The 23,862-nt window shown below is 35.2% G+C and overlaps 1 protein-coding gene across 3 annotated transcripts in view; it reads right to left on the bottom strand.

Annotated features, from left to right (window-relative positions):
• dock4b (dedicator of cytokinesis 4b) overlaps nucleotides 1–23,862 on the bottom strand; it is a 114,044-nt gene that overhangs the window by 9,843 nt on the left and 80,339 nt on the right. For 2 of the 3 annotated variants that reach the window (XM_058773431.1, XM_058773433.1), the window contains exons 23-48: nucleotides 23,225–23,417; nucleotides 23,019–23,146; nucleotides 20,412–20,546; nucleotides 19,137–19,235; nucleotides 18,947–19,041; nucleotides 18,788–18,863; nucleotides 18,605–18,705; nucleotides 17,723–17,781; nucleotides 17,488–17,636; nucleotides 17,303–17,388; nucleotides 16,523–16,549; nucleotides 16,307–16,402; nucleotides 15,289–15,349; nucleotides 14,917–15,010; nucleotides 14,689–14,837; nucleotides 13,794–13,880; nucleotides 13,293–13,397; nucleotides 13,038–13,179; nucleotides 11,608–11,774; nucleotides 9,860–9,946; nucleotides 8,250–8,426; nucleotides 4,496–4,579; nucleotides 2,978–3,097; nucleotides 2,770–2,894; nucleotides 1,380–1,500; nucleotides 894–975 (exon numbers count right to left, since the gene is read on the bottom strand). In XM_058773431.1, coding sequence (XP_058629414.1) covers nucleotides 894–975; nucleotides 1,380–1,500; nucleotides 2,770–2,894; nucleotides 2,978–3,097; nucleotides 4,496–4,579; nucleotides 8,250–8,426; nucleotides 9,860–9,946; nucleotides 11,608–11,774; nucleotides 13,038–13,179; nucleotides 13,293–13,397; nucleotides 13,794–13,880; nucleotides 14,689–14,837; nucleotides 14,917–15,010; nucleotides 15,289–15,349; nucleotides 16,307–16,402; nucleotides 16,523–16,549; nucleotides 17,303–17,388; nucleotides 17,488–17,636; nucleotides 17,723–17,781; nucleotides 18,605–18,705; nucleotides 18,788–18,863; nucleotides 18,947–19,041; nucleotides 19,137–19,235; nucleotides 20,412–20,546; nucleotides 23,019–23,146; nucleotides 23,225–23,417 — 2,845 coding nt within the window. The remainder of the gene's footprint in view (nucleotides 1–893; nucleotides 976–1,379; nucleotides 1,501–2,769; nucleotides 2,895–2,977; nucleotides 3,098–4,495; nucleotides 4,580–8,249; nucleotides 8,427–9,859; nucleotides 9,947–11,607; nucleotides 11,775–13,037; nucleotides 13,180–13,292; nucleotides 13,398–13,793; nucleotides 13,881–14,688; nucleotides 14,838–14,916; nucleotides 15,011–15,288; nucleotides 15,350–16,306; nucleotides 16,403–16,522; nucleotides 16,550–17,302; nucleotides 17,389–17,487; nucleotides 17,637–17,722; nucleotides 17,782–18,604; nucleotides 18,706–18,787; nucleotides 18,864–18,946; nucleotides 19,042–19,136; nucleotides 19,236–20,411; nucleotides 20,547–23,018; nucleotides 23,147–23,224; nucleotides 23,418–23,862) is intronic. The other variant, XM_058773432.1, reaches the window with a different exon arrangement.

Raw genomic sequence — 23,862 nt, 5'->3', positions numbered from 1 at the left:
CGCAAACGTCAGCTCCAGACAAAGTAAGCGTGTCATATTTTGTTTTCCAAATTGCCTTTCTGAAAGAGCTTCTTGGCACTCTGTAAGGCTAATGTTGCTAAAGCTTCCATTGTTTCTGCCTGTTTTCACTGATGCTGCCAGATTGATCGTAAACAGGAATGTGGTAGTTAAAAATTGCATATGAAAGCAATATGACAATATGCATGATATTTTAGAGCGTGAGATTGTTTGTTATTGTCGGTATGCTGAAGCATTAGCTTCTGAAATTCCGCCGGCTTCTGAAAAAGGGGACAGAGCAGCAACTCATTTGCATTTAAAGGGACGGTCACACTTTATATTAGGTGGCCTTAACTACTATGTACTTACATCAAAAAATAAGTACAATGTACTTATTGTATTGCAAAACACTTTTACTGCTATTGAGGTGTTATATGGGTAAGGTTAGGGACAGGTTTGGTTGTATGTGTAGGTTTAAGGGTGGGTTAAGGTGTAAGGGATGGGTCAACAGAGTAATAATAAATAAATGGGCAATTACGACTTTGCATTATAAAGTCACAAATAACAATTATTAATTTTTGTTGCAAAACAGTTTCCGTAACTTCAGTTTTGCAACAACAAGTTAAAATTTAGTTTTACTAACCTCTCTCTGATACTTAGGTAAAAAAAAAAATACTTAAAATGAAGAATAAAAATATCACAGAGAATGAGAGTTGGTGCATTTCAAGCACACAGTCCACTGTACATATTTAGCATGCATTCTTGTGTTACTGTGCCGGCATCAAACCTCAGTAGCTCTGCTGTGTGAACACCGAAATAAAAGCTTGATATAGACATACTACAAAAGGAGAAAAGGTTTGGAATGGCTACTCTGAGAACGGACTGACTCTTCTCACCTCTGGCACTGGACGGAGCCGAGCTGGTCACGTTGGGAGACGCTGAGTGATTGGAACTGAGACTTGAGGTAGACGGACTTGGCTGGAAAGAGAAGAAAAAAAAAACGTGAGAAACATAAGAAAGAGTCCACAGACTTCTGCACTTTGTTGTCGGGTCTATAATATGGACGGGTTATACAATAATCATTCGGTCTGGGATAAAAGAAAAAAGGTAAATGATCTGTCCGTCCAGTCTATAATTCACACCTACAAATCCGATTCTCACAGTGAGAGAAAAGACAGAGAGAGACAGGAAGATTAAGCGGGGATGTGAGAGAGACAGATGAAAACCGAAAGAGGCAATTAGGAGAGAAAAAGAAGCAGAGAAAAAGAACAAGAGAGAAAGAGGGAGATTAGAAGAAAATATGAAAGACAGCGAGAGAACACAGAGTCTGCCGGTGTGTGTGTGTGTGTAAGTAGCTATCCAAGGGCAGCCCAAGCACTCACCTGTATGTTGAAGACTTCATCTGAGCTCTCCGATTGGCCCGTGATGTTGCTCACTTCATTGGAGGCCTGCGACGACAGCGAGGATGAAGAGTAGCGGTTGACCGCTGGGTAGCTGAGGGGACTGAATAACATACGATAAAAATGCAATTAGAAAGACTTTAACAAGTAGCATAATTATTATTTATTTTATTTTAATGCTGTCATTTTCATGGTAAGAATAAAGTGAATAATACGAGTCATACAATTAAAAGCTATAGGACACATTCAAGATTAATACAAGAGAAACAATCTATAATACATTCAGGTGCTACTTTGTTTAATCAGTTAAACCTATCTCTGAATAAAAATGTTAGAATTAGGGTTAGGGTTAGGGTTAGGCATAACATAGGGTTAGGCATAGCATAACATTTCGGTGAAAATTAGTATAGAATTGGCTAGAAGATTAGTAAAGTTATCGCTTCTTCCATCGACATCTTAGAAAAATATTAGCTCCTAATCAGCCAAAATGTTGATATCTGTTGCAATTGGCCAATAATCATTATTAATTGATCAATAAACTGACTTTGAAATCAACTGACTTCTCAATGAATAATGAACATTTTCTGCTTTGAAATATTTTGAATGTATTTTGTGTAAATACTGTGTTAAACAAAGGTTTAATTTAAGCATATTTATCTTTGTGTCATCATTATATCTGATAAAATATAAAACATATTAAATTAATATTTTATAATATTAATGTCAATAATTAATATAAATAATATATAATATCTAAATATTATATTTAGGATTTTGAATTGCTAAAAAAATGGCAAAAATAATATTATTATTATTGTTAAAAACAATATTCTTCATAAAATTATTGCTTTTTGTTGTTTTCAGTTGCTCACTTGTAAGTCGCCTTGGATAAAAGCGGCTTCTAAATTACGAAATGTAATGCATTGTATCATATTTTATCATCATTTTATCATGATAAATATTTTATCATTCATTATCAGTACTACTACTATTACAACTACTACTACTAATAATAATACGACTGCTAATACTATTACTTATAATCATAATACTAATCATCATCATCTTCGATCATAAATTAATTAATTAAAAATTTAATTAAGTCAATTGATTTTTGAGTCAGTGGGAAGAATGCAAGCATATAACGCTATCCACAGAAAGTGAGAAAAATGTATTGCATCCAAATCACAGTAAATTGCAGAAATTAGCATGCTATTTTTTCCCCAACCCTGCTTATATTATATATATATATATATATATATATATATATATATATATTGTATCTTCTATTAGCTATCCTGCTCTCTTTATACAAGCACTAGCCACTGGAAAAACCCAAACTGCCGACTCAAACCCGAAAAGAGCTCCTCACCTGCGGCGTGACACCACACGCGCTCCTCCCTCTGGACTCATTATGTTGGGTGCTGAGTTTCTTCCGGCTCGAGGGCTTCCGTTGGTGAAGTGGATCGGACTGGCTCGCACATAGGCCGGAAACTCCTTCAGAGCGTGGGAAAGACAGAAGATTGAGTGCATGACGAACGGCTTGGGAAATCAGAAAGAATCTGACTGCTGATATGCACCTGTATGCCAAGGCTGGATTTCATCAGATGAAACTGATCCACCAGTTTCTTGTGCAGAGGCCGCATGTCCTGAGGAACGAACTTCTCATGCACCGTCAAACCAAACTCCAGTATGTGAGCCTTAAGGACAAAAGATGAGCAACGGTCATGACAATGCATTTTAACCTGAGTAATTAAGTAAAACAGAATATTTAAAGGTAAATAATGTAGGGGAGAGACATGATTGTATCCACTGATATTTGAATAAATCATGAAAAGTAGGCTATATATTATTGAGTAAAATTTTTTGCCCACCCACTTTTTTTTCACTTTAAAATAATGCAAGAAACAGAGTCTAAGCCGCAGTATACTGTAAATGTATACACAGTATACACTTAATTTGCAATTATTCGCAATTATTAGAAATAATTGTCCAATCTGTGACAAGTCGCTAATGTGAGATATTACACTGTAATAGACTGAATTATGAAAGATAGTTTCAAATACCTAAAAGAAAAAGTTGCTAAAAGAGAAAAAAAAATCTAAATTGTGTTATAATGTAACAAACATTTGTTAAAATATGAAGACGCAAATAAGTGAATTGGTCTCAGTAACGAGAAATAAGTCTCAAATGTGAAAAATAAAGTTGCAATTATCAGAAAAAAAGTCATACTAATAAGAAATGAAGTCCAAATTGTGAATTAGTCTCAATAGCGAGAAATAAATCTGAAACGTGAGAAATAAAGTCGCAATTATCCCAAAAAAGGTACAATTATAAAAAATGAAGTCAAATTGTGAAATACTATCAACAGCGATAAATAAATCTCAAATGTGAGAAATAAATTTGCAATTATCCCAAAAAAGGCGCAATTATAAAAATCAAGTTCAAATTGTGAAAATTACATTAGCGAGAAATAAATCAAACATGAGAAATAAAGTTGCAATTATCAAAAATGATAAGAAATTAAGTCCAAATTGTGAAATAGTCTCAATAGTGAGAAATAAGTCTCAAAATGTCAGAAATAAAGTCACAATTATAAAAAAAAGTTGCAATGTGTAAAACAATCAAAAAAGAGTTGATAATGAACATTTTCTGCTTGCAGTTATTTAGCATGAATTCTATGTAAACAAAGATCTAACAAATCAAGAGTAATAAGATGAAAGATTTATTAAAGCAGCAAACAGGATCCATTTTTATTTCATGTTGTCTTTTAAACAGCTCGCTTCATAATTAAATGATCAGCAAAATATTTTCTCCCCCTTCAGTCTCTAAAAGTTCACTTTCATGCTTGTAACTGGCTTATATTCATGGTTACTGTCTAGACAACAGCATCGTGTGCTCGGCTCTGGAGATTTCCTGGTTACTAAGCAGCACGGGCACGAAGGGAAGAAGTGAGACCAACAGAAACCCAGCTTGTGAAGATCATAACGGCTAAATCCCAAACGCCGGTGGAGAAACAGACAGTGAATGATGAGCGTGAAACATCATAAATGTGTGTAAAATCTGGTGTAGATTAGATTTGGTTTCTTGAGACAAACCTGTTCAAACATTAGTTCTCGGAGACGGCCGATTTTGTCTCCGTCTTCGGGGTGATTCATGATGTAGTCCTTCACGAAGAACGCCTGCGAGAAATAAAAGAGACACAAAATTACACTCCTTAACCACAATGCATTGTGCCTCGCCAGCCTCCACACATTTTGTGGTGCGAGTTAGAATTTATCTTGACATCTTCAGCAAACAATATCATGCATAGTTTAGTCAAAACTTGATTAACTTTCTGTTTTAAGGGACATGAAGTGCTGAAATCAAATAAAGCGCAAGAATGTGAGCTTAAAAACATGCATGTTTTCAGATCTTCTAAGCTAAAGGGGAAGGAGAAAGAACAGACGGTGTATCTTTGTCCAATCTGTTCCAAGGACGATGGACTGGTATCTCCAAAGAAACAGTGGACGAGAAGAAGCTTCAGGAGGCAAAACTCTCAGACTTCAAAGATTCCAGCATGCAGATATTTCCATTGCCTCGAATATGACATTTGGCCCGAACACCAGCCGAATGCTACCAGCAGATGTCAATTTAAATTGCAGCTGCACACTACACCTGCACATCACTAAAGCCACTCACAATCACAGTGAGTTTTAGCGACAAAGTGGCCGGAAGTCATTGATTTTGGCAACTTTATATTACATTATATCACTGTATATTATATTATATATATCTTTTTTAATTAATATTTTTTTTGGTCACACTTTAGTTTAAGGTCCAATTCTCACTATTAACTAATTACTGTATTAACTATGACTTTGGTCACAATAAACTTCTAATTTGCTGCTTATTAATAGTTAGGTAGTTGTTAAGTTTAGGTATTGGGTAGTATTAAGGATGTAGACAATGTTCATTCAGAATATGTGCTTTATAAGTACTAATACACAGCCAATATGCTAGTAATACGCATGTTTTAAGCAGCTAATTAATAGTGAGAATTGGTCCCTAAACTTAAGTGATAGCTTTATATAATAATAATAATAATAATAATAATAATAATAATAAATTATTATTATTATTATTAATGATAATTCATTCTTCCATTTTGTAAATATGTTCCAGGCAGTTTCTATTTATATCTTTTAAGCGCATTTTTCCTCGCCAGTGTCACTTTTAGTATACTCGCCGCTTTGAATAGATGCATATTATACAGAGCAGTTTACAAATACATTTTAATTGAAGTAAAAAATGAAAGAAAGAAAGAAAAAGTTTCTCTTATATCTAATATTGTTTTGCTTTTTTAAATTAAATACTTTTAATAATTTTAATGAATTAAATAATTACATTTAAATTAGTATTTTCAAAATATTTCCATAATTTATTTGGGCTTTGGTACATTGAGAAAAGGTATTTACTTTTGCAAGTAACATTGTCTTGACTATAATGTATATTACCATATGCTATTTTTTGTGTACGGTACAAATTGGTTTATGTACATGGAAGAAGAAAAAAAAAAAAAAAAAAACCAATTTGGGAAAAAATTCTCTCAGTAAAAATTCTACAATCTTTTCAGTGGTGAAAGTTCTGAAAGAAGGTTTTACCCAATTTAAGAAACAACACACGACTACCAGCAGATTTTTGTACCCATGACTAACAATAGGAAATCAATTTGAAGATGTGTCAATGTTCCCCTCAGATAAGCACTATTTCATATTTTCATTATAATTTTGACTTCAAAATTTTGGTTTCATTTGCAAAAAAAAATGGCATCTGGACACTTTTGAAAAATTGTCCTGACATTGTGAAACTGAAATTGTCTTTCACAATTTGTCATCATTTCTCAGACTCAAACTTGGTGAGCGATGTTATGGTATAGATAAATCAGTTTGGTTTCAATGCCTTATTGGTTTTGTCATAACCTCTATGATTTTGCTGATGCTTTCATCCAAATTTTTATTTCATGCCTGGGGGAAAAAAAATAAAAAAATGATGACCTTGTAGCGCCATACTCTACAATTTGAGTTACAATATCTTTTGAGAAAAGTTTGTGAGCATTTAAAGGAATAAAAATAGCACTGACTAACACAAATTTCTCTCAGATTTCTAAAGCTACTAGATTTAATTGCAGCTACCTGCTATGCCTGCAGATCGCAAGCAGTCGAATGCCATTTGAATGTGATGAACTCCGGGACAATCACTTGTATATTTGTGAATCATTTTCACAAGAATTTAAGGAACGGAATAAACATACCTCTTGCCTTACTAAATGAACTTCTGGAGAAGATGCAACTATCAGGAAAGTCTGAAAATCGTTAGGCCGAGCCAATTAAAATCGAGGGGCTTGCAAATGAGAGGAATTTCAGAGTGGAATTTCCTTGAGGGCTGACCTTAAAGCGCAGAAATGCGAGTAAATATTAACGCCAACAGCTGGAACGCTCAATAAACAACTAATTGGCAATGCTGTCATGTTTGCGCTCCAAATACATTAACTGCTGCTCATCCCAGACCCTCAGCCTCAGGACACTCAGCCTATGAACTGAATTTAGTGCAAATGTACATTCTGGAACACGTACAAACACAAACTCGCCTGTATACGGTCGACTCTCCTCTTTAAAGCTGCTCTCCAAGTCTATCAAGGTAAATACTGCAGTGACACTAAAGCGAGGTTGCTATGCAACAAGCGCTCATACGATCTGGAAAGATCTGTTGTATTCTCTCAGAATATGACTTCTTTTGAGATACTATAGATTTTCCCAGGGTTCCACAAGGGGAAAGATTTTTCTTTTAATGCTACTGTTTCTGTAGTTTATCGGCAGAGTACACAGGGAATAGGGCCAGATTGACCTCTTAACAATTTTTGGGCCCCCCTTCCTTATTAATAGGCCTATATAATATTACCACCCCAGCAAACAAAAATATTTTGTAGCAGTTTTTTCTATCGCAATAAATGCTTGTGTTCAGTCAATAAAATCGAATGTCTTAATTTGTTTGAGAATGGAGAAAGACCATTCCATTAATAGGCTAAAGCGTCGTGGCCACATTACCACTTCGGGAGTGCATTATTTCTCTAATAATTTTAACAGCCTAGAGTCACAACCACACATCAAGACATTGTTCAGATGACTTATTTCAAGATAAACCTTCCATTGCAAATTCCAAATGTCACTTTAGAGCTAATAACAGAGGCTTGGGCCATTGATATGCAGGCTAACGCAGTTATTAGAGAGAGAGAGATTAAGTGCGTTTGAATACCTGCGTCTGTGTGTCTCTCAGCAGTGTTCAGCAGCAGCGTCTACTAATAGCGAATCTTTAAGTTGAACTGCTTCAAGAACCTCGCTACTGAGAAATGTCATGTAGCTTTTCAGCTGCAAAACTACTTTACTGATAAATTCGTGGGGCAGCGCTGACGACAAGTTTCTGTTCGCATCTCCGCGTTTGTGCGCGTCTGTGAGCGAGAATGGGAGAAATCGTGATTTCCGTACATAAAAAAGGTGGAAAACAAGGAAATAGTTTTCTATTTTTTTTTTTACCCTATTGTTTGTTATATTTACTTGCTCAATGTCTTCTGGTGTTTTGGTTCTTTTACTGTTTTAGATAGCCCATAGTATAACAAAAATATTATATCTCTCTTCATTGTGTTTGGGCCCCCCCTGGACGAGTGAGCATAGGCACGTGCCTAGAAAGCCTGTGCGTAAATCCGGCCCTGACAGGGAAGTTATGACCGAGATATTCTCTTTCGGACAGGCTAACAGAGAATTTTCGGACAGGGTCTTGCATCAGTGAGGACTTGGAATACATCTAATATACAACCTCCTGATAGCGAGCGAGACCTCCGTTGACAGCCGCATCGATGACTCCGTTGAGACACATGGTCAGGGGGTTGATGTTCTGCATCTGCCGGGTTTGACATTGTGTGATCAACGTCCGCAGTTGCAGGTTCTTGTTCTCGATGACCTCGATAGCGTTCTCCAGAGGACTCACCTCCACCTGGGGCCAAAAAAATTAAAACACCGGTTGAAAAAAAGCTTTCATTCAATGTTTGGAGAACTTTAGAAGAGCAAAATTCAGTTTGCAGGCCTGAAACATATCTTATGCAAGCATGGGAGTGTAAAAGCTTCTAGTTTTTGTTATGATTCTTATTGACTTTATTTTAATCCAAAAAACAATTTTGGCACTACCAATCAAAAGTTTGTAAGTCAGTAAGATTTTTTTATTTTTTATTTTTATTTAAGAAATTAATACTTTCAGTAAGGATGCATTAAATTAATAAAAAAAAAAAAAAACCCAAGAAAATACTTTTACATTGTTACAAAATATTTCTATTTCAAATAAATGCTGTTTAGGAACCTATTTGTCAAAGAATCCTTAAAAAAAAGTAACAGTTTCTCCAAAAAAATATTAAGTAACAAAACTGAATGGAGTAATGGCTGCTGAAAATTCAAAATCAATTAAATTTTACGATATATTAAAATACAAAACTGTTAGTTTAAATTTTAATATTATTTCACAAATTTATGGTTTTTGTTGCATTTTTATAAACTAATTCCTGCCTGGGTGAGCATTTATTTTTCATAAATCAATCAATCAATCTTGCCGCCCCCAAACTTTTGAAAGGTATTGTAATTTTTCAATTGGCTTTCTGACTTATACTACTGTTCACAAGTTTGAAGTCAGTAAGATTTTTTTTTAATTTTTTTTTTTAAGAAATTAATATTTTCAGCAAGGATGCATTGAACTAGTTAAAAAAAGTAAAGATTTTTTACATCGTTACAAAATATTTATATTTCAAATAAATGCTGTTCAGGAACCTATTCATCAAGTCTCAGGCTTTCTACAAAAATATTAAGTAACAAAACTGAAGACTGAAGTAATGGCTGCTGAAAATTTGTAATAAATAAAATTTTACAACACAAAACTGTTTAAATTGTAATATTTCACAAAATTATTGTTTATTTTTTTATATCAAATAATTGCTGCATTGGTGAGCATGAGCGACTTTTTTCAATCAATCAATCCCTCAATCAATAAATAAATAAATAATCTTGCAGAAACTTTGGAAAGGTAGTGTAATTAAAAGGTAGTAAAATTAAATCCTTGTTGTGAATAAGATTATTTTGCTACACATTAAGTTTCACCAAATAGTGCCATTTATTACCAATTAAGTTAAAAAGTGTGCATATTAATCAAATAATCAAACAAGTTTCAGTCTCTCTACTACAATATCTACTTTGAAAGGTAACTATCAGTCCCACTGAGCATTCGTTTCCAACATTACAAAAAAGCACAATAAGTACGTACTACAAGACCAAAACTCTCACAATGCATTGGCTAAGCATTCAAATGTACAGTTTGTTCCTGATCTTAATGCGGTGGGTGTGAGAATCATACAAAAGGAAAAGTTTCATGGGAGATCTACTTACCAGCTCTCTCCTCTCCACTTCAAACCAGCGTGAGATGCCTGGGAGACTCTGAACAAGCGTTAACGTTGTTCTTTCTACCCACAGGCTCTGAAATTCAAAAGCAAATGCTCATTGACACACAACAGAGTTCAAACCGTCATAGAAAGTCCAAGAGATCCCATAAGGCAAAGCGGTTACAACATATTCAAATGAACGAATGACTCTCCTCCTCCAGTATGTATAATACATATCATTTAATCTATACTTTAAACAGCTCATTCTCAGCAACACAGTCTGCTTATCAAGCCACATTGCTCCACATATTAAATTTCACATTCATAAATTCATTTCCCATCCAGCACAGCCTGAGAATTAACCCGAGCTGGCGCAGGTATAACGGAGGAAGCTCTGTAAGAACTTCAGATGCTTGATTGTGATATTCAAAACCACCTCAGTCCAATATAATCGTATCATCTGGATAGCGTCTCCGCCGAAGTTTACCTCTAAATGAGATTTTCAGACATTATTACTGGGCGGTAAGTGGACTGGGGTGGTGAGTACCCCCGGTGTCTCTGAAAATATAATATCTGGCAGGCTAAACAGTTTATTTCAAACACGGTAACCACCGGAGGTCGGGGGAAATCTAACCCCCGCGGTGGATTGAATCCATGCCGAGGCTGTGATTGTCTATGCTGGATATATTGAGCGAGAGGGGAAGGGAAATGATATTTGGAAGGAGCGCGTCTCTCAGCCCCTAAAACTTTAATTAGCCTCTCTGGACCAAGGCTGTGAATAATGCAGCATGTAAGAGAACACCTGAGCTCTACACACACACACACTGGCCGGCAGACACTGGAAGTGAAGGAATGAATACACAAGAGAGAAGAGGAAGAGTGAAACACCAGGAGATGAGAAAAAATTACATCAAAAGAACGCCGAAATAGATGGAATAAAAAAATCACGTAATAAAAAACGTACACATTATTTACTCACCTGCGTTACTTTTTTCTACCGTCTACACTTTTTGAAGAATTTACTGGTCAGTTTTGATCCATACATTTACAATGAACAGGGTCAGGAGTCTTCAAAATGGACGATGAAGGCAGTTCATATGATTCGTGTATTAAATTATAAATCCTAAAAAGGCATATGACAGCTTTTTTAAGAACCCGAATCATCAGAATTTGGCCAGATTTACTGAATAGAAACAGTTTGTGTTGCACACTAAATTTCAGTTGTTAATCACTGAATAACACTGAAGTTAGCGGACCAAATCATTCAATATTTTCATCCTTAGAAAGTTGTATTTATTTTGGGATAAAGCAACTGCTAAGTAAATAATGCCAATTTAAATGAATCATTGATCCAGTACACAAAACAGGTCTCAATGAATGAAAACTAGAGTATTCTGTTTCGTTCAAATACTGATTCAACAATTCATTTGTCTGGTTAACAGCAAACCAGAGGTCTGTTTATCACACAAAACTATCATATCACTTCAGAGGACTTAGAATATAGATATATGAACAACTTTCATGGTACTTTTATGGTGGTTTTGCATCTTATTTTGAGGCTTAGAAGCTCCAGTCTCCATAACAGAAACTGCATGGAAAACAGCAGCCAGCACATTCTTCCAAAGATCTCATTTGTGTTTCGCAGCAGAAAAATAGTCAGAGGTTTGGAATGATATAAAAGTAAATAAATGATGACAGAACTTCAATTTCTGGCCAAACAATTCATTTAAGAGTACGCTCTGGCCACTAGCTCACCTTAAATTCATTTTCTTTGTCTTTGGTGCCCTTGTGAAATGGGCGGTCGTAGCGAAATCTCCAGATGTGGTTAACCTTATAGAAGCTCTTGATGTTGTCGGGGACGCCGTCGCGCTGCAGGACGTCCTGGCTGTCTGGGATTGGTGTGACAGCATAGATCTGAAGATCTGCATGAAGGTCCGTCAAGGAACAAGCAATATGTGTTGCTCGAGCACAAATGCATTTGAATAACTTCTTGAACAACTAAAAGTAATGTTTACTTTATTAATATTAAATTAATAATTGTATTTAAATTTATTTAAATAATTCATTATAGTATATTGTATTGTATTATATTATATAACTTTACATACGTGTTTAACAACAAATTTTGCTTTGGTATCTCCTACTTCACTCCCAGCCCAAATGCAGACAGTACAGTTGGAAATCATCCTCCGCAAATGTTTAAATAACCAACATCTTGTGCCTCACAGACGTGAGGTCTCATCAGCACATAAATATGAATCGAGCAGGGCAGACGTCCAGGAAGGCCAATGATTAATCGCTGGCTTGAATAACAAAACGCTGTGCTCATGTAGTTTGACCGGCCCTGTCTGCTCTAATTGTGCTGAAGAGGACGTCACATATTCACCGAGCGCCTGGCCTCCAGGTACATGTCTCATCAATTGAACAAACGCTCTCCTGCGACCCACCGTCTCCACGCCTGATATGCGTTCTGAGAGGGAGGGGATTGATTTTCAGCCACATGGGCGTGTATTTAAAGCGGGCAGCTCTGGCCTTGTGCTTGTTCTGAAAAACCTTGTAGTAAGGCCTTCACACATCTCACAAGGCTTTACACATCTCTCAAGGCTTTACACATCTCTCACTGCTTCACACATCTCTCACTGCACACTGGCACAGAAAATCAGTTTTGTGTATAAAAAAGTGGGGTTCTGGGATGTTACGCCAAGTTTTTACTTTGACTTTTACTTTGTTTTTACTAAAACTGTTATCAGCAATGTGATATAGAGAATTATTACAAACTTCCTCTTCATGAAATCTAATTTACTTAAGGTAGGGTGTCACATTTACATCCAAATGCTAATTTAATCCACACAGAATGAAACTCAAACCCCAGAATTTTGTTATAAACTGCTTAAATTAGCAGGATTCTGCCAGATTTACTGAATGGAAGCATCTGTGTTTAACACTTTATACTGTTAGGGGTTAGTTCAAATTTGTAACTCTTAGTATGAGAAATAGTAACACATGCATGACATGCATTTTTGCTGCTAATAGTAGTAAATGAGTTAGTTAGGGAAAACTGTCATGAGTTAAAGGAACTAGGACAATAACTACACAATGCAAAAAAAAAAAAAATGCAAGAATAAGACACTCTGGTGTGCAAGTGTGTGTGTGTTCGGAAAAGAGAAGAGATGTCTGGAGGATACACTGGGCTTCAGCCTGGTAGATGGTCTGGTCAGGCTGGTTGGCGTGTTGCATTGCGATGGCATGAGGGAACTCATTGAGCATGCGCTGCTGGAATGCCTCCAGACGCTCGTAGTCATGACCACGGCACACAAACTCCTTATTCTGTACAACACACACACATATACACACATTCTGGTTAATACTGACACCAAGTGGACTTCAGAGATACTGACAGTGACATCTGTTATGCTGCAGGATGTCAGGATGACACATACCCGTAGAAAGAAGGGGAACTTCTTGCCGTAGAAGCCCACTCGGAAGAACTCTGGCTCCAGACGCTGTTGGTCCATTATTTTATCATAAAATGAAGCTTCCATCATCTGTGATTTGCAGACATATGAGAAGCAGAAAATACAGTTAATACAGTCTTTCAGTTATAGGAGCCATATTGTACACATTTGATGCATTTAATCAACTAAAAGTTAAAAGTTTCTTGCACTGAAATAAAGTTGTAGATGAACATTTCTACATTCTCTCTGACCATTTAAATTTTTTTGTACCTTCTAGAGTTACGTAAATGACCTCTCTTATGATGATTGACCAACATTTTTTGCAGGTGAAATGATCAACAATGCAACAAAGTTGCCAATTAGGGGTTGATATGTACTGTGAATGTAGCTAATCGTATGTTAATGAGACTCTGTTTTCAATGTGACTCTGTTAATAACTGGCTTAATGCAAACAACTGTCTTATTACATAAAGAGTTTGAACTCACCCTCATTTTGCTGAGGTTTCTGTAGTCATAATAGGATTCGTACTGGTCTGCTAACTCTCTGCACAGGATGATGCCGTTCTCCCAACACTAAAGGGGTAGAGAGGGGTATTTTAATTCACATGAAGTTTCATAACTCACCAGTAGGAGCCACTAGAGCACCATCAATACTTTGAGAACCAAGGACAGTCAAATATGCAAGATTTGGAGGGATCAAATGCAAAAGAGGTATGAGGAAATTAGGCTGATCTTAACTGAATATCTGGTCAAAAATAAATAAATGAATAAAATAAAATAAAAAATAAATAAAATAAAATGCAGATTATATTTTTCTACAAAATATATATTTATATAAATGTATCTTGGCAATCTTGACATTGAAAAAGAACTGCTACTTATTTTGTTTTAATGACTAAAAAATTTTAATGATAAATTATTATAAATAAAAATGTTTGTAGCAAAATATAAACTGGTTTTTATTATCTAAAATCTTGAGTTGAAAATGCACTACATATTTTCTATGCGTTTAGTTTGTAATGTACTAATAAATGTCATGATGCAATGTTTTTTGTATTCGCTTTTGCTTTCAACTGCAATATTTCATATTGTCTTAAAAAATTGCCCATGCACATCATTTATTATGAATAAGCATTTCAGTCCTATTGCTTCCTAAATCCACCAGCACAACAGATGGCTTCAGCCATGAGGAGAGCAGACAACAAATGCACTGATTTTTATTCTCATGAAGTGATTAGTTGATTGAGGTTACTGATTATGTAAATGCCATTTAGTTCTGAAGGACAACTACTCGAAATACAATCAAGCACTGACAATTTAATAGCAGGCTGAGAGGAGCCACATGATGAGAAACGAAAGAAACATGACACAAAAGCGAGACCTTTCCACGGTCAAAGTTCTGGATGATGGTGAGGTGCAGATACTCCTTCCTCTGCCACTCGCTCTGCATCGGGTAACTCAGAAACTCCCGTAAGGGTCTCTCTGACCATTCCAGCAGCTCGTCATACAGTAGAAGTGTATACGAGGCCTCTGCACACAAACACATCATCAAAATATATCTGTTAACTGCATCTTCAAACTACTTCTGGTTCACGTCATGCTTGAGTACCTGTGTAATTCTGCGCTTTCAGATGCAGGTCATACAGCTTGTGTATGTAGCGGATGTACATTTCCTCTTTATTCAGCTCTGTTTTGTAGAAGTTCTGTGGAAAAGAGACAAATTCATATGGATAAACCAAGGAGACTTGGAGAATAAGTGTAGAATGCAGGAAATCACTCTACAATACAGCCCTCAGCAGTGAAAGACTGTAGTGCTTCCACCATGAATTAAAGCGTCTAAATCACTTCCCGTGTTAACACTGTAGTCTTGAACTAAGCACCGGAATGACACCATTCACAGACATTTAATCTAAAAGACAAAGACAAATAATGCCACTAAAGATTATACTTAAACATACTAACATACCATACTTATACTTACCAGGAGACTGACTGTACAGCCAATTTTTTTTCCATCCACTTCCCCCAACTTCATACAGTCTCTGTAAAACAGAAAGAGTGTAGTGATGTTTCCATGAGCCAAAAGTGGGGAAAAGTGAATAGGGAAAAAATTAATTAATAAATTTTGTGTACTTAATACATTTTAACTTTAGATTAGGTTGAAGTTAACTGAAACATATATTTTTAAATGCATATTTAACCAATAAAAAGCTAGATTAAATAAGTAGTTTCATTACAGTATTTGTGTTACTAATTGTTTATGCAAAAAATACTGCAATGTATCGCATTGGGAAGTAAATATATTTTAAGCAATGATAAGCATTTCTATGCCCAGCAATATTCAAAAGTTTGGGGTCAGTAAGTTTTTGAAAGATGTCTTTTGCATCAGCAAGACTGCATTTATTTAATATTTATTTATTATAGTATAGATTTATATACACACACTTAAAATTGTTAATTTTAGTTTTAGTTTATATATTAAATTTTTATTATTATTATTTTATTTAAGTAATATATTTATATATAAAGTTTTTTAATATTTTGAAAAGAAGTCTTATGCTCACCAAGGCTGCATTTAAAAAAAAAAAAAAAAAAAATCCAGTAAAAACAGTAATATTGTAAAATATTATTGCAATTTAAAATAACTGTTTTATATTTGCATATATTTTAAAATGTAATTTATTCCTGTGATGCAGAGCTGAATTTTCAGCATCATTACTCCAGTCTTCAGTGTCACATGATCCTTCAGATATCATTCTAATATGCTGAATTGGTGCTCAAAGAAATATTTATTATTACATTTTTTATTTTCACTTTTGTTCAGTTTAATCTATCCTTGATGAATAAAAGTATTATTTTCTTTCAAAAAAAAAAAAAAAAAAAAATTCCTGACCCCAAAGAGGTTTTTCAAAAGGACAGCGTGTACTATTTGAAATTACAAGTATTTTGTATCTTGTATTTGTATTGTGTGCACATCTGTACAGCTGTGCATATTTCACCTGTAATCCAGCAGTCGCTCCATAAGCCGTGTGACCGTGGCTATGAGGGATATCCCGCTCTCTCTCCACGTCTCTCTCTCGATCTTCTTCAACAGACTGAAAAGACAAAAACAAGCACAGCAGAGAACAAGTCAAACTGCTGTCCACCATATGACCTACCATGCCCTGCACACTCACACACCTGTCCAGCAGAACAGTGATTAGTAATCATCTTACCTAGGATACGGACCGAACAGAGGAATTCTAATCCAGAGCAGCATAAACAAAACAAATTCATATTAATAGATTAAATGTCAACAACAGCCATTCAAACTCAGTTAGTACAGTTAGTCCGGTTAGTAGAAAGAAAGAAAGAAAACAGAAAAATGAAGAGAGATGCACAAGTTAATTAATAAAATCACCTGCCACACAAAAAACCTAAAATCAATAAAATTATCAATTATCATCAACGCTAACAGAAAGCTTGAAATTCAACTTGTTCAGAGAATATACAGAGAAATATAAAGTCACAGAGATTTAAGAGCTGTGAAAAAAAAAGTTTGATTTTCAGTTTTCTTTGTATATTTTTACACTAAATATCAGAATATGCAGTGACCCTTCATGAACAAAAACATAAGATACATCTTTCATGCATTTATTATAGACGGGAAGATTGCATAATTGCAGTTTTAAACACCAATTTAAAAAAAGCACCTAAAAGGGTGTCCTTTTTACTACTTCTACCATAATCCACATTCAAATCTGACCTCATAAAATGTTAAAAATATGCAGAAATTGAAATTCAGATGGGAAGCAAACACTTCTTCACAGTACTACTGACAGACACAGTCACACTAAAACACAAACACAGATTGACCCACAGATGTGTGACCTGCCACTACTTACCGTCTCATTGCTTTATGCTAATCTAACCACTTGTCTCTAAACCAAATTCAGCCCACTAAGGACTCATGGTATGTGTTTGTATAGCTGTTTGTGCATGTGTCTCTCACTCACATGCTGTTGAAGAGCTCTCTGTATGTTTCGTCTCCTTTCCCCTCTGACATGAGGCTGTCCAGCTTGTCGATAAGTTTTGCCTCCACCTATTACAAATAATGTTAATATGGCAAATATGGAACTGTATGTACTATAGTCAAATAGCTGCATGTCCCATTAGTGACCAGAAGGGGGTGCTCTGTGACCTGTTTGAAGTTGCCGCTCCGGCGCTGCTCCCAGTCCATCATGTCGTGAAAGATGGGGATCATCACGTTCCTCAGGTCCGGCTGAGGCACCAGCGTCACCTCCAGGAACGGCCCGATCATCGCTGGGATGAAGTTTAGCTTGTGCTCTCCTGCAGGACAAGATGGAAACTTTCATCTCTCATGTAAGAAAGACTCGAGAAGGAGTGAAACTTTCAGATATTATTTAACGTCTTGCCTAAATTCTGCCACATGCTAAAGATCTCACATCCCATCATGACACGCATGTCTCCGTACCTGAACACAAATGAATGGAAAATACTGTTAAAATAAATCCTCTTATACCAGTCGTTCAAAATATGATTGAGACATTCGTAGACTGATGTCCTGAAGAACGTAAACACTCAAGATATCCAAGATAGAAATATTTCTTCTTCTTATCAATGTTGAAAAAAAAAAAAAAGCTTTTCTTTTCAATATTCTAATCAAAGAATCCCGTTTCCACAAAAATATGAAGCAGTTTTCAGACACTGAACTGGATGCTTCAAATGTTTTCAACACCGAGTATAATCAGAAAAGTTTCTTGGGCAGCAAATAAACATATCAGGATGATTTCTGAAGTATCATGTAACACTGAAGAAGTAATAATGCTGAAAATTCAGCTTTGCATCACAGGAATAAATGATATTTAAAAATATATTCTAAATCGAAAACAGTCATTTTAAACAATATTATTATTATTTTTTTTCTATATTTTGTTGAAAGAATGCAGCCTTGGTGAGCATAAGACTTCTTTCCAAAATATAAAAAATCTTAATTATTCCAAACTTTTGATCCTCAGTGTACATATATAAAATAAAATAAATAAATAAATACATAAAATTAAACTAAAAAAAAAAAAAAAAATACATACATTAAAAAACTAAAACTACAATGAAATACAAATAAATATCACCAATTATAGTATGTAAAAAAAACCTATTATGAATAAACACCACATTAAACATTCTGAACTATAATAATCAGACATAATTTCAGACATACCACTTTATTTGACATATACTGCTTTTGGCATACTAAATAGTAAGAAGTTTGAATTCAAAGGGCTTGCAGGACTCACTTTTCCAGTATTTTCTTCCTCTTTGAGGCAGAGAAGGTCTCAAGCTGAAAGCAAGGCTGGTTGATGAATATAACAGACAGGCAGAAGTAGGAATCCCACACCTACATGGAAACAGAGAGTTTAGAGGCTGCGCCACAGAGAAAACGAACAGATCGACTGATCACGAACAGACTGAGAACAAACCTTGTAGTCAAACTTGTCATCGAGGAAGTTTTTTCTTAAAGCGTCTGACAGATAGAGCACCGTGGTGATGATGATGCTATAAATCAAATAATATTCAGATCACAATTTATACTCTGAAAACCACATCATGTAAAACTGCAGGGGAATAAAGTCTCTAACTTGTTAGTGACGAGCCGCATGACCGTCCAGTCTTTGGGGAACATCTCTGGTCTTATCAGGATGCGAAACACAGTGAAGATATGCAGGAGAAAGTCCTGTGAGAGACAGAGAGAAAGAGAAGATGTTTGACATGTTTCTCATTGTGTATACTGAACTGATGTCAGTAAGATAAAGTGGATGAGCGCCTCACCCGCAGGTCGTCTTTACTGGTGAAGCTCTGCAGGAGCTGCTGGTAGTGTCTGTCCTTCATATGCCTCAACAGAGCCAAAAGGCACGACACAAACTCGCCCTGAAACACACACATTCAACATGTGATACTCTTGGGGGAAAATCTAATCAAAATCCACTGTGATGTGATTTTGAAAAACATAACTTTAACTGCATTTTGAAAAAGTCTAGAAACAAATGCACAAATAATGGATAAAATTTGAATAATTTTGACTGATTTGAACACTTTCTACTAAATGTGCTCTGTATAACTTCAAGACATTATATTTAATATATTAAATTTATATTTAACAGCATTTTGAAAATAAATGCATAAATATTGGGTAAAAACTTAATTTTGACTAATTTGAACCCTTTCATCTAAACAGGCTGTGTTAATATTTCATATTTGTATCACACACACACATTATACTTATATATGTTTTTTTTTTAAATCAAAAACACTGTAAAAAATAGTAATATTATTATTACTATTTACTATTTAGCATCACAATATTCTTTGATGAATAGAATGTTCAAAAGAACAACATATTTGGATTTTTTTTTTTACATTTTAAAATATCTTATCTAATTAATTTAAATCCATGCTAAATAAAAGCATTAATCTCTTCAACAACAATAAATAGAATACAAATAAATAAATAATAATATTTACTGACAAGTTTTGAACAGTAGTGTAGACACAAATATATATATACACACACACATTCTTTTTTTTTTTACATTTTATTCTTCGAAATATTTTTAATATTCAGCAGATTTCTGCATATACTTTCTCACAGTCCCACAAAAACATCAAAAAGTCAGCAGATTTCATGTAGGTCTAGCTATACATTGCTCATGTAAACTCATTTGCAAAACACCTGCCTCCATAAGAAAAAAAAAAAAAAGACATCACAGATTATTTAATTTCCATACTGAACCGCCCCATAAAACCCTTGATAAATCTCAGTCTGTGTTGAATACGGATGAATAAATTGGGGTTGAAATGAGGTATGGCGAGGTTTGCATTCACAAAAACCTTCAGGCACTGGGGAATACGTCACATCTAGCAGGAACGCTGCCAGAATTCACCAGGTACTTGTGTGGAGAGACTTTGATGTGTAAAGCACTTTGACTGCTGGGCTGTAATTACCTTGCCCTCGGGGCCTGTTTTTGACACCTTGCATGTTTCACTTTTTTAAATTCACTCTTGCCTATTCTCTATAAAGCTTGCTTTCTTATTTGGTTTTCTTACCGTAACATCTTGAACTTGGGGCCGTAGCGTTGGCCCTGCTGGTTGTGGCCGGTTAGCGATTTCCAATATGGTCCGCAGTAAGACACCTAAAACACTCTCCACGATCAGATCCACCTCTTCAGATACGGCTGGCTCCTGCACACACAGACACACATATACAGCAGGGCTTGACATTAAGCATTCTCATGTGGTTGTCCTTCGGACAAGTAAATTTGTCATTTACTTGTCCGAGTATAAAAGTTACTTGCCCGGAGAGAAAAAATTAAGTTAAATTGAGTTATAAACATAATTATTTATTGTAGTTATACAAAACACATTTAGTTTATTTAGATTTTTCTTTTTAAATGAAATAATGAACAAAATAATAAAGTGTGATAATACTATTATATTTTAAAATAAAAAGTTAGAATTAAATACAAATACAATTATTTTATAGTAAACTTAAAAATAAAATGCTAATATTTACTTATATATATTATATTTATATAATTTTCATAATTTTCAAACTTAAATTTAAAAAGTTTTAATTATTTAAATTTAATCAGTCAATTAGTATAATAAGACATTTGGGCTGTTACCAAACAAATGAAATCAGTATCAACAAAATTCATCTTTGCAATGCAGAAGAAACAGAAGCTGCATCTGAAGTGGGATATATTTACCCACTGTTTAATGCAGCTCTGAGGGACATAGAATGCTTTAACCTGCAGTTACAAATGAATAAATAATGTTTTGATACATAAAACGTTGAATACTGATATTTGAAATTAATTATTATTATTTTTTTTTTAAATACTGTAAATGTGAAATTAAAACTACCAGTAGGTGGCATCAAGTCACTGTTAATAAGTGAGTCATTGCGACTGAACCGAATCATTTAAACGGTTTATTCATTCAGGAACGAAACACCGTCATGTTGCTCAGAGACGCAAAACAGCACTGTGGCTGTGTTTGGAGGTTTTTTTTTGTTGGTGAATAGAGCAAAAACAGGCAATACGGTGTCTAAAACGCAAGTCTCTTAATATTAACTTCTTGTTTATTGAACTGTTATCACATTTGTAATCATGATGATTTTTGAAGCAAAAAAAAAACGGCGTTCGATCTTCGTGTGATATTAACTATATGAAATGATATAAATGCATACATTTTCCTCCCCCATGTCTTGAATTTTCTGATCATTCTTCATGCATTGTAATTGTAATACTGCATCATGCAGTGAAAGAATGCACGTGAGCTAGTCTAACCTAGACGACTTTACATAATTATGCGTGCACTCTTTGTTTGATTCTTGCAATATACTCGTTAAAACAACAATTATGAAATTATCGCAAACGATATATAAATCGCACACCCCTATAACAAAGGCTATATCACAAATAAAGGCAGTTATTATTGTTTTTGGTATTGACTTTTTCAAGTTACTTGTCCGATTGGGCAAGTAAATTTCTCTTTCACTTGCCCATCCAAAACATTCACTTGTCCCGGACAAGCGTTAATGTCGAGCCCTGCACAGTATATATGTTTGCCCTTGCAAGAGGTCAACGGTGATTTTATGCACACTTTCTGACAGGGTGCTAATGGCAAAAAGGGTGAGACAGCCATGAAAGGTTCAGTGTGTCTGATGCACATCGGTCCTTCTCCGCCATTTGACTTCAAGGTCAGAGAGGATGTCTACATTTAGAGCAGCCTCAGCATTTTCAAGACAAGTTTCCCGTGGCCTTCTTCAAAGCAGAAGTCAACACCAATTGGGGATGTGCAAAAACACTAATTCAACAAAGCTTCTGAGTTGCATGAATGATAAGCAGGTCTTCAGGGAGCCTTGCATAATTATGCGGATTTAGGGCCACGTTTTGACAAACGTGTTTCATACTCTTGGCAATGGCAGATATTTCACAAATAAATAAGCTAAATACTCTTTTACAGCACAAAACTCTCATAACAAACGGAGACCTAAGGATTATGCATAAATGTAAGATTGCTAAAAGCAGGAAATTTAAAGTCTGACGGACTTCAAAAGTTGTGTTGAAGGCAAAGGATTTGAATAAAACAAGTGCATTTAGAGTGATCATTTTAAAGACCCAACTTCTCAGAGTGTTTTTTAAACTTTTATTATGCTATGAGTGTGCTATAACCCTCTCCTTTAACTGCCTATAAATATATGAGGAAAAAAATCTTTCAGCACATTAAAACATACATATACACATATACATATACATATTTTTATTCAGTGGCGGATATGGTCTTCCATAGTTATTTATCCTGAAAACATTTCATTTTAATTTGGAATTTGCATTATTTTGCATTGGCAACAAGCCTCCACAAACTTTTATGACTGCGGCTGCCAGATGTCAACAGTTTAGATCCCCCAAAATCAGAGCTTTTCATTTAAATACATACATTTTCATGGCCAGTGATTTACTTAATGCTTCCCAACTTGGCAACCACACACACTCTCTATGTAACAGAAAAAGTGCTGATGAGCTGAAAATGCCAGCAAACATGTAAGTTGGAGTTTAGCGATCTCTTTTGAGATTGGCTTTGTTTGCTTAGACTAAGTCTGCTTGTTGTCCAAAGTGTTGTCCTATAGTTGTGTGAGGGTTATCTTACCGTGTCGTCCTTCTTGAGGAGAGACAGCATGCAGGTGAGTATGTGAGCGCACATGACGAGATCTCGCTGCTCCTGCATGTGAGCCTGGAGCAAACGCAGCACCACCGGGAGCAGGATACATCTAGACTCTGATAAAAACACACACAAACATTGAGCCGACTGCCTCTAACCATCTTAATCTTCACCCTCAGTGAGCATGTGTTTACCAGGGTTTGTGTAGAGCTGGCACTCTACGGTTTTGGCGATGCAGTGCAGTTTAACGGCCTCCAGGGGGCAGTCGGCCTGGGACACGGTGGGGAGGCTGCCCAAGGTCTCCCGTACAAACGTGGCCACTTCCCTGACCGTAAAGAGCTTCAGCAACTCCCCGTACACAGCCGGGAATGACTGCAGAAACACTGCCTGTGTAGACAAACAATCAAGTCAAGAAACAATCTCATTCACACAGTGATTACACAGAAATATAAACAAAATAAGCGAAAATAATGCACTCTTCATTAAGACCCAGCGATAAAAAAATTAATTAATTAAAATAAACTAAATAATGGTGACAATGTGCAAAGGACAAACAAAAAGTAAATAGTTTAATTAATATAGTGCAAGTTTGCAAATAAATATAATATTGTCTTAAAACGTACTATACAGTTTACATATTTTTTGCAGAATATGCAAGATGTTAACAAATAAAACATAAAAACTACAAAAAAAAAACAAATTTTTTTATTTAACAAATAAAAATTGCATGCTATTTTTTTACTTAGCTCCTATCGTGAATAATAATAACTGTGCAACTTTTTGAATTGGGTGATCGAGCAAAATTGTACTTATTTTGTTTTCTTGGAAACAT

Source organism: Onychostoma macrolepis, chromosome 04 (genome assembly GCF_012432095.1).
Source record: "Onychostoma macrolepis isolate SWU-2019 chromosome 04, ASM1243209v1, whole genome shotgun sequence".
Taxonomy (NCBI): domain Eukaryota; kingdom Metazoa; phylum Chordata; class Actinopteri; order Cypriniformes; family Cyprinidae; genus Onychostoma; species Onychostoma macrolepis.
Note: the sequence above shows the minus strand (reverse complement) of the source record. Positions and strands in the feature narration are given on the sequence as shown.